The sequence below is a fragment of the Calypte anna genome, chromosome 33, assembly GCF_003957555.1.
Source record: "Calypte anna isolate BGI_N300 chromosome 33, bCalAnn1_v1.p, whole genome shotgun sequence".
NCBI classification, from domain to species: Eukaryota; Metazoa; Chordata; class Aves; order Apodiformes; family Trochilidae; genus Calypte; species Calypte anna.
This window is the reverse complement of record NC_044275.1, coordinates 1730342-1744010: the sequence shown is the minus strand read 5'-3', so window position 1 is coordinate 1744010 and position 13669 is coordinate 1730342. Positions and strand designations below refer to the sequence as shown.

Genomic DNA, 13669 nt, shown 5'->3' with positions numbered 1-13669 from the left:
CAGGAGAACAGGGCTCAGGAGTGGGGAGGAGGCCCTGGATGGAGTTAAAAAAGGGGCCACAGAGCTGGAGAGAGGCAGGAGTGGCCTAAGGAGGGAGGTCAGGAGCCCAGAGACCCCCAAAGACATCCCAGTCTCCCCCCCAGTCATCCCCAGTCCAGCCCCCCAGCTCCCAGCCCAGTGCTCTCCAGGTCCAGCAGCTCATCCAGCATCCAAGGGTTAAAGCCCAGCAGGATCCTGAGGACAGAGCCCTGAGCAGCACCCCCACTCCCACCACAAAAAACAAGGAACACTGGGAGGGAGAAGAAAGGTGGGAGCTCCAGGTCATCTCCAGGAGGAGGACAGGAGGCCACGGGGTCCAACCTTGAGAACAAACAGGGAACAGGAGGGCCAAAAGCAGCAGCTTTATTGTCACAGAATACAGCAATAAAATGCATCTATTAAAATAAATTAAAATTGTTGCCACGTTGTCCCCTGCCAACCCCCACTGTTGCCTTACAGGGGGGACAGGACTTCCCCCCTGCCCTCATTTCAAGCAGACAGGCAGCCCATAGACCACAGGGGCTGCCCCAATGAGGTATTTGAGTCTGGGGGCTTGGCGGGCTTGGGCAACATAGGAGAGGAGGGGGGCAGCAGAGCCCCCCCGGAGCCAGCCCTGCAGCAGTGCCTGGGCGTAGCGATCGATGTCCCGGTCTGTCACATCCCAGAGGTTCCCCAGGACAAAGGGGCTGGAGAGAAAGGAAGAATTAGCCCCTTTCCCACCCAAATAACAGCTCGGAGAGACCCCAGCCCTAACTCACCAGCCAGCCATGATGTAGTTGAGGATGATCCCAGAGCCCTCGAGGCCCCCGCGGACGGCGAGCGCGGCGCTGCTGCAGCCAAAGAGCAGGGACACGGAGCGGCAATCCAGGCGAGAGAGGGTCTGGGCATCCAGGAACCTGGCACCTGCTCCGTGCCCCATGTATCTACAGGGACAGAGCCCTAATGAGCATCAGCTGCTCTTGTACACCCCCCACTAGTGTTTGTGTTCCCCTCCCACGCAGCCCTGGTGATGCTCACATGTAGAGATCGTGCTCCTGCAGAGCCGACTGAATCCGTGTAGGGCTCGGGACGGCTCCTGTCACCCCCTTCCAGCCAGGTTCACTGCAGAATTGCTGGTGAGCAGGGATCAAGGGGGCATAAACCACCCCCTTTCCTAATTCCCCAGCTCCCCGAGATCCCCACCCACCTTTCAAACCACTCCCGAAATCGCTCCTCAGTGCCCAGGAGGTTGCTGTGTGGGTTGAGGACGTAGAAGGTGCTGTTGGGGTCCACACCGCGGCTCAGCACAGACCCTGCCTGCTGCTGCTGGAGATGGAAGGGGGACACAGAGCAGCCAGATCAGGGAAAAGTTTGGGGAGGGTTCCCCCAAACCATGGGGCATGTGGGGTTGTCCCCGTTCCCCCCCCCATCATCATCAAATCACCTTCTGTGCCAGGGAGTAGCTGAGCAGGAAGCGCAGGGAAGGGAGGCGAGTGACTGGCACAGTCTTCAGGCAGGCCATACTCTCCCAGGGCAGCTTCTGGAGGTGCTGGGAGGAAGAGGAAGGTTTGAGCAGCAGGAGGGAGGAGGCAGCAGAGCCTGGAGGAAGTGAAGCAGAGAAAGGATCTCACCTTATCCAGCACCAGGACGAGGGAGCCTGGGGACTGCTTGGCACAAGCTCTGCACTTCTCAACCGCCCCCTGCAAGAGGAGCTGAGCCTGGAGGGGCTGCGTGGGGCAGAGGCCAAAGGCCAGAGCTTGCACATCATGGGGGGTGAGGAGGGGAGCAGCATTCAGCACCACCTGTGGGAAGGAGAAAGAGGTGAGTGGTGGCAAAGCAGCTGAGCTCCCCAGAACCCAACCCCAGCCCCAGGCACCTTGAGCAGGGTGGGATCCAAGTCCCTCCAGCCATAGTGGCAGAGCTGGGGGTGCAAGCAGGCAGCTTCCTTGGCCAGAGCAGGCTCAGGGCTGGTGGGGATCAGGACACCCCTCCAGCAGCCCAAAACCTCCATCTCCAGGGTCTCAATGAGGCTCTGTAAAAAGTCAGTCACCAGGGGGTCCAGATCCCTCAATGGTCTCCAAACCAGCAGAGCACAGGATGATTTTCCCTCACCTTCATCCTGCCATCCAGCTCGAAGCGACGCAGCCACCAGCTCTGTTTGTCTGTGCAGCTGTTGGCTTCTTTCTGCTCTTTCTGGATGGCATCAAAGTCACTCAGCAAACGTAGCAGCACCTGCAGGAGAAAGGGAGCTGTGATCCCACCCCCCAAAAAGTGCCTGGGCTGCCCCTCTCCCACCCCCTGCCCTCTCTCACCTTGTTGAGTGTGGGGGGGATGCGGATGGTGAGAGGAGTGGTGCCCTTTTCCAGTCGTGCCAGGAGCAGGGTGTGCCCTGGGGAGCCAGGTTGGATGGTGGCAAGGGTCAACACACACACAGTCACCCCTGAAAGTCACACCCAGACCTTAGGGACAGCACCCAAAAGGCACCATCCAGCCCGCTGCACCCTCCGGGCTGATGAGCTGCCCAGGCCCATCAGCCCCTTACCACTGGGGATCTGTTCCAGCTGTGTCTGGAAGTCATCCTGCTCCCCAGAGCCCAACCCTGTGGAGCTGAACATGAAAAGTCTCTGGAGCTCAGTGAGGTGGTGGCTGCGTTGGTCAGAATTCCCCTCCTGCAGGGAGAGCCCACGGAGCTGCTCGGTCACATCCACTCCCAACTTCTTCTCTTTGCTGAGGAGGCAACAGCAGTCAGAGGGGGAAGAAGCCCCCTAAACCCCCATCCTGGGGTGCCGGTGGATGAACCCTTCTGTGTGTTCTGGGAAGAGAACAAGGAACTCACTGAATCTTCCTGTGGATGATGCTGAGCAGCTGGTGGCGAGTGGTGACAGAGACAGACTCGGAGAGCAGGTAGGCAGTGGAAAAGGGGTCCTGGTTCCCCATGGCAAGAGCCAGGAGCTGGCAGAGATGGCTGTAGAGCACCCCAGGAGGGCAGTGGCTGATACAGTTGAAAGCATCTTTCAGGAGCTCAAGGACTGTGTTCAGTGAGGAGACATCTGGAAGGAACCAAGCAGCAAAACCAGGACAGGATCAGCCACCAAGGTCTTGGGCAATGCCCCGAGCAGTGGTGAGGGGACAGACACAGCACCCCCAGCACAGCCACCAGCTCCCAGTGCAGACCAGTATCCCAGACACTGGAGGCTCTCAGAGTGGCCCTGGGACACTCTTAGCCCACAGCCTGACACCCACCCAGCTCCTTACCTGCTTCTCCTTCCCAAGAAATGGGGAGGAAATCAGACAGTCCTCCCCATGGGTCAAGATCAACACAGGGAGGTCACAAACCCATTACCAGCCCCCAAAACACCCCCCCCCTCCCCTCCCAGCACTGAGTGCTCACCCCCACCTGTGGGCAGGGCAGAGGAAAGGGTCCCCTCTGGCTGTAGGGACTGTCCCCTCTGCAGACACTGCACTGGGATGATGTCCTCACTGGCCTCTTGCCACAGGACCTTGTGCTCCCTGTCTGCACCCTCCTGCCTGGGCCATCTCCCACCTGTGGGGAGGGAAGGAGCCACCTGATCCCTGGGACTGCTGCCAGCAGTGGGAACAGACTGACACAACCACTTAAAGGATCATGAAGACAATATCCCCCCCCTCCAGCTCCTGGAGCAGCCAGCCCAGCTCACCTGGGGCTCTTTTCTCTTCTTTGGAGCTGATCTCAAGCTCTTCCTCAATGGCCCTCAGGAGCTCCTTCTCCTCCTCTGTCCTCTTGCTCATTGTCCTGTGGGTCCTCTGCTTTTTCTTCTCTCCAGCCCTGGCTTGGTGGGCATGTGGCCTCCCTCTCTGGGGCTGGGCAGTGCTTTTCTGTCCACCCCTCCGGGGGGATTTTTGGGGCTGAGCTTTCTGGGCACAGGAGGTCTTGCAGGCAGCTCTGGGGGTCAGCCCCACTTTGGGATCTTCCACATCACTGTCATCACTGAATGTCACCTAAAACAGAGGGACAAAGGGGTGTCAGGGCTGCTGAGATGTGTCCAGGGCTGCTCCCCCCCCTCCCTCCTCCCTCCTCACTCACTTTTAGGCGAGACTTGACCCTCCCCAAGCCTCTGGGGGCTCTCAGGAGCCAGGATTTGGCAGCCCAAGGGGAGGATTCATTGAAGATGGTAAAGGGAGTCCTGGGAGTGGGGGCTGGGGCTTTCTGGTGAGGGGTGTGGGGCACTGGCCCTGCCCGGATGATGATGGGAGGCACCTCACTGTCTGAATCACCCACAGCCAAGATGTCAGTGCTGGGCAAAGCTGCAGACTTGGTTCTCTGGCTTTTCTTTCCTCTGGGCTTGGGCACAGTGGGGGCAGTTTTGCACCTTTGGGATTGGGTTTTGCTTGCTTGCAGAGTCTGGGGCACGACCGCAGCCCTGGGCTCTGCTGGAGCTGGTGTGGGCAGCTGCCAGGTCCAAGAAGTGGTGAAGACACCATCCACAGAGCCACCATGCTGGGAGGCCAGGCAGCAAGTGCCAGCCACAGCTTTGGCCAGCAGCAGGGTGGCCTTGGAGACTCCCCAACTGGGCAAGTGGGGCTTGCAGGATGCCAGGAAGGTCAAACCCATCTCCAGTTCCTCCTTCAGCTCCTCAGCCAGCCCAGGGTTAGCCAAGCTCTGCAGAGCCAACACAGCATAACCAGCAGCCATCAGATCATTCAGTAGCTCCAGCACGGGCAGGTCCTGGCTGCTGGCAGAGCCACCCCACAGCTTGTCCCTCAGCAGAGGAGCAAAACGAGCGGGCAGAGCGGAGCAGCGCAGCAGCAGAGCCCTCAGCAGAGCCAGGCCCTGGGCCACCCTGCCTGCTGCCAGCTTGCCCTGGGCACAGGAGAGCAGCCAACGTAGGCAGAGAGCAGAGAGAACAAGGCTGGAGCAGAGGCAGCACGAGCAGGAGACTGGGTGGGTAAGGAAAGTCAGCTGCTGCTGCTTCTTCTTGTGCTTCAGCTCTGGGGAGGCTGTGAGAGCATCTGCCTTGGCCAGCCCGCTGGCTGGGGCCACAAACTCCAGGGCAGGGCCCTTCAGGAAAAACTCCTCTTCCCCAGGAGGCTCAGAATTGGGGTCCTGAAGCTTCTTGCCCTTGAGTTTGCCCTTCCTGGGCAGGATCTTTGTCTGGTCCTTCTGCTCCTTGCTGGCTTCAAACTCTGTGGGTGGAGGAGAGGATTAGTTCAGGATCTCCCCCTCCAGCTGCCACCATGTCCAGCCCCAGGAGGGGTGTGGAAAGGAAAGATCCTTCTGCTTTCTCAAAAACATCTTTACCAGCTGGAGTCATCTCTCAATGAGCCAAAATTCAGGTAACAGTCACCCCAAACCTCTGCAACCTCCTGGTGACAGGGTGTCAGCCAACCCAGCAACATCTGCACAAGGCACAACTTTCACCCCAGCCCAAAAGGAGCCATCCCTGGCACTGCCCAAGGTTTGAGGGCTCACTTCAAGCTCTCATCCCCCCCATTTCCCTCCCCTGAGCTTGGAGCAGGGACTCACTGGTGTCAGACTCCAGGAGGAAGAGAGCTTGCTCCAGGTTGAAGTTACTCAGCTCTAGGTGACTCTGCTGCAGCTCCAGCTGGGCCTTCAGCACCAGGAAGGAAGCACACCTGAGGGGACAACAGCCCTCAGAGCACCCAACAACCTCCAACTCTTCAATCCCCAAGGCCAGGAGGGAGAAAAGCAGCAAGGAGCAAGCTCATACCTCATCTGACAAGATGGGCTAACACAAACCAGAGCAGCTGCTTGCTCCAGACCGAACTGAGGTGCCAAACCCACCCACCAGGACCAGTACCCCCACCAAAGGACAAGGACACTGATGTCTCCTGAGGCCACAGGGCTGCTCATCCCTCACCAAGCATCTCCCAAACTCAGAGCCAGGCTGTCCCCCACCTCCACAACCAACTGAAACAGGCAGCCCAGGGCAGTGGTTGAATCACCACTCCTGAATGTGTTGAGACATCCTACAGATCCTGTGCTGAGGGACACAGTTTAGCAGTGGGCTAAACTGGGTCAGTAGAGTCAGGTTAAAGGGTGGACTGGATGATCTTCCAAGGTCTTTTCCAGCCCAGACCATTCTGATTCCATGATTTTAACTCACCACTGAGTGCCTTGCAGTTTCTTGGCTAGTTTGGTGGCCTCCAAGCAAAATGCTTTGGCTTTAGACACCATCTCCAACCTGCTGAGGAGAGCCACCAGGTGCTCCAAGCACACCAGCATGTCAGCCAGCACTTGCCACTTCAGCAGCAGGTTGTCCCCTAGGAGAGGGGACAAAAAGATGAGCAGAGAGGCAGGCAAAGAGCCTGACTCTTTCCAGAGGACTGTTGCCAGGTTTCTGTCCACATGAGCTCACCACAATCCACAAACTGAACGTCAGACACCACTGTGCGACAGCCCAGCACGTTGCTGCCCATCAGCAGGAGAATCATGCTACGGAGAACCTTCTGAGCTTCACTGAGAGCTGTCTCAGGAGTCTTCCAGCCTGTGTAAGGATGGCTGTGGGTTAGGGACCCTCCCCAGCACAGAGAAACTCCCCCCAGATTCCCTTTCATCACCCCCAAATGGGCCAATCTGGAAAAACCCAGAGGTCAAACATTTATTGGGAGCTTTGTCCACGATTCCCCTCAGCCCAGTGCTCCCAAGGAGGGTTTTACCTCGTGCCAAGATTTGCTGCCTGAGCTCCAGGGAGAGGCAGGCAGGGGGGAGACTCAGGTAGACAGCCACCAGCTGAAGGATGTGGGCTCTCAGCAGGTACCAGAGCTTTGTGGTTTTTTGGTGAGGGAGGTTCTGGAGCACTTCCAGCAACAGGGTGAGCCCCTCTTCATTCTGCAAAGGGAGAAAGAAAGAAAGAGAGAGAGAGGCACCATTTGTGGTCCAGAGACTCTTCATGCTGAAGATCAGTAGGGAGAGGTAATGGGAAACAAGGGAAACAGGCAGAGCTGTGGTCTCCTCTTGCCCTGACACTACTTCCAAGACAAAAAAAGGGTTTTTAGGAGCCTTACCCGGGAGGTGGTGCAGTACAGCTGGCTGCGCAGCAGGAGGCAGGTTTGCTGCAGCACCGGGAAGGAGCTGTCACTGTGGTCAGCTTGCTGCAGGCAGGATTCCACCTCCTGCAGGAAAAGCTGGAAGCCAACACGAGGGCTGTGGCATCTGGGATCAGCAGAGCAAGCCCCACGGCTCCTTTCCTCCCTGCCAGACTTACCTGGGCATAGCTGGAACACTCCAGCTGGAAGAGCAGCTTGGTGACCTGGCACAGGGCACCAGCCATGCCCAGATTGTCCCCAAGTGCCCTGCACAGGTCTCTGACCAGGAGGAAGCTCTCCATGGCTTGCAAGGGCTGGAGGCAGGAAAAAAACCAACATGGTTACACTCAGAGACCACCTCAGAGACAGTCTGGGTGCCTGGGGACAGTGCCACCCCTCTCCAGCAGTGTCACCTTGGCCATCAGCTTGTAGAGAGCTGCCAGGAGGTGCAGGGAAGCCACAGTCTGCTCAGGGCTGCGTACAGCAGGGACACCTGGTGCCTCCAGGAGCTGCTTCCACAAGGCAAAGGCATCATCCAGGCTTTTGGACAGAGCTGAGGGAATACCAGGGGGCTAACTTGAAGCCTAAACTTCCATGGGTCTAACCCTAACCTGAAAGCAAACCTTCCCAAAAAGCCACACAGGGCTTTCTAGTACAAAGGGCCCAAACCTGCCAGCATCCTCACCACTCTCTGCTGCCAGGTTGAAGGAGATGATATCACACAGGAACCTGTCCTCCAGCTGCCTGTCCTCATGGTTGAGGTCATTGGGCTCAAATTCATCCAGGTTCTTCAGCTTTTCATCTTTGGATCTCTGGTCCCTCTCTATGCTCTGCAGCAGGGCAGAAAACAAACATGATCCACATTAACACTCCAGGGGTTTCCAGCAGGTGGATTTGGGGGATCCCAATGAGCAAGGCTGAAGAGGATTCTTGACACAAGCCCCATGGTGTTCCCAGATCCAGACATGTCTGGGTATCCCAGAGCCCTGCTCTGCCATCTCCCACCCACCTTCTCCATCTTGGACTCCAGGGTGCAGATGAAGAGCCAGAGCAGAGCCTGGGCCTGGTCATCAAGGAGCTGGGCCTGGTTCTGGGCACTCCTGGGTACCAACTCTAGGAGCCTCAAGGCTTCATGGATTGAGTCCACAGAGGAGCTGCCAGAGAGAGGGATCAGAAACAGCCTTTGGTCCCCAAAACCTCTTGAGTATTTTAAGGGGAAGGACAGATACACCCCAGAGCAAACTGCCAGAGCAGCAACTTTCCAGCTCCTTAAATTCTGAGAGCCTCAAAATGCTCCTTGGGGACTTTCAGGGACAGAAGGAGGCGATCAGGGTGGTGTCCACCCACCAGTCCATCTGCTGTGCATAGTTGTGGTAGCACAAGACCTGGGCCAGCTCTATCAAGCCAACAGCTCTCTGGTGCAGGCAGCCTCTCTCCTCTGAGCAGAGCTCCAGCAGGTCACAGAGGACACTGTAGCGTTCCTGTCCCGTGTCACCTTGGAGGCTCTTGTAAGCCTTCAGCTCTGCAAGGAGGATGGTCACCAAGGCCTCTGTGTCCAGGTTGTGCCTCTCCAAGCCTTCCTTCAGGGTCCTGGGAGAAAAAGGAACCTGTGTTGGGGCTCTGCCAAGAGCCAGGAACATCTCCCAAGGAGAAACATCATTATTTTACCCTTTGGGGCACTCCCTTTGGGCAGCTCTCCCAGCATCCACTCCCCAGACCCCAGGCAGCTTCCCAGGGCTTACCGGAGCTTCAAGTTCTCAGCTCCTCGTTTTGCAGCTTCAGTTTTGACTCTGACCCAGAGGGACACAGCTTCTGCCAGCACCTCCCCCAGCTGGCCCTGAAATGCAGCCAACCACTGCCCCACACACTCCAGGGCTCCCTCCAGCTGCCCCAGCTTGCGGTAGCTTTCCACACACAGCCTGAAGCATTTGTGCAGCTGCAGGGAGAGCAGAGAGAACCAGATTCAGCTCCACAAAGGAGCAAATCCCCAGATCCTAACACCCCTTCCCTCCCTTGGGTGAAGAGAACACCCTGGAGCAGGGAATTAGGGTTGTCCCCCTGGTGCCATCCTCTCCTTTGATCGCCTGGTACTGGGATCAGTTCAGCTCAGCTCAATTTCTGCCAGACAAGCACTTACCCTCTCTGGAGGGAGCTCTCCATGCATGGAGGCATCTGCTGCTTGCAGCCCCTTGCAGAAGATCTCACAGACAGAGCTGGCCTCCTTGTAAAGGTTCTGGTTGTAAAAGATGTAAGCCAGCCTGAACGTGCAGGATGCTGCCACAAGTGAAACCCAAATATTAAAAAAAATGTGATGGAAAGAGAATGAGCCCTCCCCTTCTCCAGCCCAGGGCCTGTCCTGCTCCATCCTGGCTCCATCAGCCACAAACTGTGTGGCAGAGAATCCCCCCTATTGATTCCCAAGGACAAGGACAGTGAGTTCTGGCCCTGAGGCAAAGGCTCTGGGTACAGTCCCACCCAGCACCTCACTCACCAGTGATGTCGAGGTACTTGGCTCTTTCACTCTCTGGGAGCCCTTCCAGCCCTTCCAGCATCCACACCACACTCCTCTGGCAGCCTGCCACCAGCTGCTCCAGACCTGCCCAGCCCACAGCCTGCAGGAGAGGAAGGGTGGCTAGCAGGAAGCTGCTGGGGACCACAGAAACCCCCCCACACAATTTGAGCAGCCCCTTCTAACCAGCAATCCCCCTCTAGAGGGAGAAGCTACCCAGTGCTGAGAGGGTTTCACCCACCCTCAGCTCCTGGTACCTGAGAGCACTGGAAGGCATCACAGACCATGGTGGCAAAGAGCTGAAGGCTGTGGTAGAGCAGCTGCTTCACACTGAGCTTCTGTGTGACACCATCAGGAGGAACCTGCAGAGGGGAAGGAGAAAAGTGGTGTTGATGGGGCCCGGGCAGCCCCAGGCAGTGCTGGTCAGGATGGGGACAGCACAGAGGAACACCCTGTTAATGGAGGAAGCCTGGAGCAGGGTTCCAAAGCCTCCAGCTGCTCACAGAGGCTCTGACTGAGCATGTTATCAGGTCCTGCCACCCCCAGGCCCAGCCTCACCCTCTCCAGCAGCTGGTGGAGGACCCTGCAGTGCCCCTGGGTGAAGGCCCAGAGGCCAAGTACATCCTCCTGTCCAAAGGGCAGATGGTTGCTCTGCTTCACAAACTCATTGAGGGAGGAGATGATGAACTGGGAGGTCTCAGCCATCAACCTGAGGAGTTGTTCTGAGGCCTCTGCTGCCACCCCAAGAACCTCTGCAGCCTGGGACAAGGGTGGCCCCACAGAGCCAGTGCTCTTGGCCAGCACCCAGCTCAGCTTGACCCCAGCATCCAGGAGGGACAGGAGATGACTGGAAGATTTTGCAGAGCTGCTGCTGGCCCTCAGGAAGACTCCTGCATCTTTGACCACTTCCTCAGCCTTGCGGTGGAGGTCGCCCTTGCAGAGATGCCGACACCGCTCCAGCGTCAGCTCCAAGAAGCAGAGGGCTCGCTGGGGGGAGGGCGGATCCGTCCCCTCCTTCCGCAGAACCTCGAGCAAACAATCCTGGAGCTGCTGGCTGAGAAAAGCCAAGGATGGTGCCCGCTGGGCTTTGTAGAGGGCAGCCGCAGACACTGCCTGCTGTGTTGTACGGAAGGCAAAGAAGGGGGGCTGCAGAGGAGGCAAGGGGCCCCCCTCCTCCTCCTCCAGCAGCAGCAGGAAGCGCAGCGCTCGCAGCCGGACCAAGAGGGCAGCTCTGCCCTCGTCCTCTTGCTGGGCTAAGGTGTCCCCTCCTCTCCAGAGGACGCTGAAGCTGCTGTGGGCGATGGCCCTGAAGTCCTTGGAGGGCACCTGGCTGAGGCAGTAAGTCAGCAGCCTGGCACGGAGGAGCTCAGCCACCCTCCAGCAGGCATCCCCGATCCCCTGGCTGGCCACGTTCCGCAGCAGGTGGTAGAGGATTTTCTCCAGGTAGAGAGGAGCAGGCTGCAGAGTGGCTCTCAGGTAGCCATGGCAAGCGTCCTCAGCCACGGCCACCAAACTGGAGGTGTGGGCTGGGCAGCCACAGGACTCGGCCACTCGCTCGACACAAACACGCAGGACCTTGTCACAGGTCTGGCTTGTCTGCAGCCGGGAGGCTCGGCTGGGCTCAGAGGCATCTCCTCGGGAGCTGAAGAGGCATTTCTGGGGAGAAGAAGGTGTCAGACCCCCAGAACACAGCCCAGAACACCCCAGGGTGGGTCCTCCCCCCATAGGGATGGCACTGGAGCTTCCCAGCCCCCAACTCACCCGCAGCTTGGGGAGCAAATCGCTCACACAACCACAACAGTCCCGTGGGGCAGCAGGATCAGCTCCTTCGGGGTGCTCCATGTGTGAGGGGGGCTAGGGGGGGGTAGGCAATGGTGTGGGACCCCCTCTCCCCAACCTCCCCTCAGGGCTCACACATCCCCACTGTTTTCAGGGACCCCCCACTCCCCTCCCCCCGATCTCCAGCTCTCTGGGGGTTTCAGTCCCGTCCCCCACTCCCCTGCCCAGCCCCTGAGATGACAGAAATCGCCTCCCCAAGCCCCGCTGCTCAGCTCCCCAGGGCACACAGGCCCTAACACGACTTCCCAGCTCCCTGACAGCTCTCCCCGTCCCCTACTTCCAGGACCTACAGCACCATCCCTGTCCTACACCCCCTCACCCCATAGCCCCAGACGTTCACAGCCCCTCCGCGGCCTCAAGTTCCCCACATCCTGTCCCCGATCTCGCTCCGAGCCTGAACCCCCTCTCCTCGCCCCACGGTGTCCGCAGAAGCTCTTATCCCGGCCCTCAGTCGCTCTCCCGTCCCCAGACCCCGCTCTCCTCGCCCCCAGACCCCGCTCTCCTCGCCCCCAGACCCCGCTCTCCTCGCCCCCAGACCCCGCTCTCCCGGCCCCAGACCCCGCTCTCCCGGCCCCAGACCCCGCTCTCCCCGTCCCAGACCCCGCTCTCCCGGCCCCAGACCCCGCTCTCCCCGGCCCCAGCCCCCGCTCTCCCGGCCCCAGACCCCGCTCTCCCCGGCCCCAGACCCCGCTCTCCTCGCCCCCAGACCCCGCTCTCCCCGTCCCCAGACCCCGCTCTCCCCGTCCCCAGACCCCGCTCTCCCCGTCCCCAGACCCCGCTCTCCTCGCCCCCAGACCCCGCTCTCCTCGCCCCCAGACCCCGCTCTCCCGTCCCCTCACCCTCGCTCCGCTCCCGCCGCCGCCGTTCGTGGAGGCAGCGCCGCGCGCCCCGTTCAAATAGCGCCTCTCAGCCAATCAGCGTGTGGCTCCGCCCCCTCTCCTCGCGCGGGGCACTATGGGAGTTGTAGTCTCTGCCCGGGGTTTCGCGGGCGGGGGACGAAGGGACCCTCGTGCAAGGAGGTGAGTGTGCAAGGAACACCCCCACCACACCCCACCCCCTTCCCGGGCAATGGTGGGGACTGTGCAAAACCTCTCGTGCAACAGATGTGCAAAGCCTCTCGTGCAACAGCAGCCCTCGTGTGAGAGAGCAGGTGTGAAAGGAGCACCCCTGTAGGGTTGTGGGTGGGTGTGCGGGGACCCCTGTGGAATAGCAGTGATTGTGAAGGGCCCCTCCCTGCAGTGTGTTGTGCAGAGACCCTCGTGCAAGGGGGGGGTGGGGAACACACCAGGACCCCCGTGCAACTGCCCCCAGCCCCCGTGTCATGTCGATTACAGGAGACACCACTCAGGAGACTGATGTTCACAATATCCACCCATTGGTTGTTCGTGCAACAGAAAATAACAAAAAGGCACCAAAGACACAAGAGACCCAGCACTGGGTTTAGAGTGTGGATCCTCTTCCTCCAGGTGATGTGCTCCTTCTTGCTTTCCCTGGACTGGCATGACAATTAACTAAAGACAACACTGGCTACCTGCTTTGTTTTGTTCTTTTCACGGAGCATCCCTGTGCATTCCCTGTGCACTCCCTGTGCATCCCTGTGCATTCCCTGCACATCCCTGTGCATTCCCTGCACATCCCTGTGCATTCCCTGTGCATCCCTGTATATCCCTGTGCATTCCCTGTACATCCCTGTGCATTCCCTGCACATCCCTGTGCATTCCCTGCATTGCTTCCAAAGGGAAACATTTTCCAAGAAATAAATGTCTAGTTCTCTGCTCGTGCAGGTGGAGCTGATTAAATGGAGCATTTTAAGTCTCTTTCCCCAACCTAAAATCATCCCAAGAACACAGTGGTGACTGCAGAGTCCCCTGTGTGGGACCCTTGTGTCATCACAGCTGGTGTGCAAATTGGTGCACGGGTGCACAGCCTCCCCTTGCACTGGGGGTGCTTGTGCAGCTGTCACTGTGCTGCTCTGCCCAGGACGAGGTTTTTTTCTCCCAGGAGAAGCCTTGGGATCAGGGGTGTTTTGTCTGAGAAACCTCAAGGTCAGCCCTGGCTCCCACCCAGCTCTGGGACCCCTCTGGAGTGGGAGTGGGAGTGGGTGTGGGAGTGGGACTGTTCTCTGGCAAAAAGAGAATATTAGGGAGGAGTCCTTGCTGCTGACTTCAGGTTTGTGCTCAAAAGAGAAAGCACAAAACAAGATTTCCCACCATATATTCATTTCCCACCATATATTTATTTATGCACACAACTCAGTCAGCTCCCAAACCCACCCTC

The 13669-nt window shown here is 58.7% G+C and overlaps 1 protein-coding gene across 1 annotated transcript; it reads right to left on the bottom strand.

Moving 5' to 3' along the window:
* Positions 1 to 391: 391 nt before the first annotated feature.
* ESPL1 (extra spindle pole bodies like 1, separase) lies at positions 392 to 11503 on the bottom strand. The gene is made up of 30 exons (XM_030468087.1): positions 11315 to 11503; positions 10112 to 11209; positions 9811 to 9915; positions 9536 to 9656; positions 9182 to 9318; positions 8787 to 8980; positions 8392 to 8634; positions 8054 to 8198; positions 7730 to 7874; positions 7458 to 7597; positions 7224 to 7358; positions 7024 to 7143; positions 6676 to 6847; positions 6375 to 6503; positions 6123 to 6279; positions 5522 to 5631; positions 4082 to 5181; positions 3696 to 3996; positions 3416 to 3637; positions 2855 to 3068; positions 2561 to 2745; positions 2331 to 2458; positions 2131 to 2250; positions 1895 to 2050; positions 1650 to 1820; positions 1463 to 1567; positions 1226 to 1344; positions 1057 to 1140; positions 798 to 962; positions 392 to 725 (listed from the first exon to the last, which is right to left on the bottom strand). The coding sequence occupies exons 1-30, from the start codon at positions 11393 to 11395 to the stop codon at positions 524 to 526; spliced, it is 6504 nt and encodes a 2167-aa protein (XP_030323947.1). The 5' UTR covers positions 11396 to 11503; the 3' UTR covers positions 392 to 523.
* Between the last annotated feature and the right edge of the window lie 2166 nt (positions 11504 to 13669).

Excerpts from the sequence above, each read along its gene's own strand:
- ESPL1 (XM_030468087.1), bottom strand. The coding sequence starts at position 11,395 with ATGGAGCACCCCGAAGGAGCTGATCCTGCTGCCCCACGGGACTGTTGT. Across the intron at positions 11,210-11,314 it reads ATTTGCTCCCCAAGCTGCGG|AAATGCCTCTTCAGCTCCCG; the intron begins GTGAGTTGGGGG and ends TCTTCTCCCCAG. Across the intron at positions 2,051-2,130 it reads AGCTGGATGGCAGGATGAAG|AGCCTCATTGAGACCCTGGA; the intron begins GTGAGGGAAAAT and ends GACTTTTTACAG.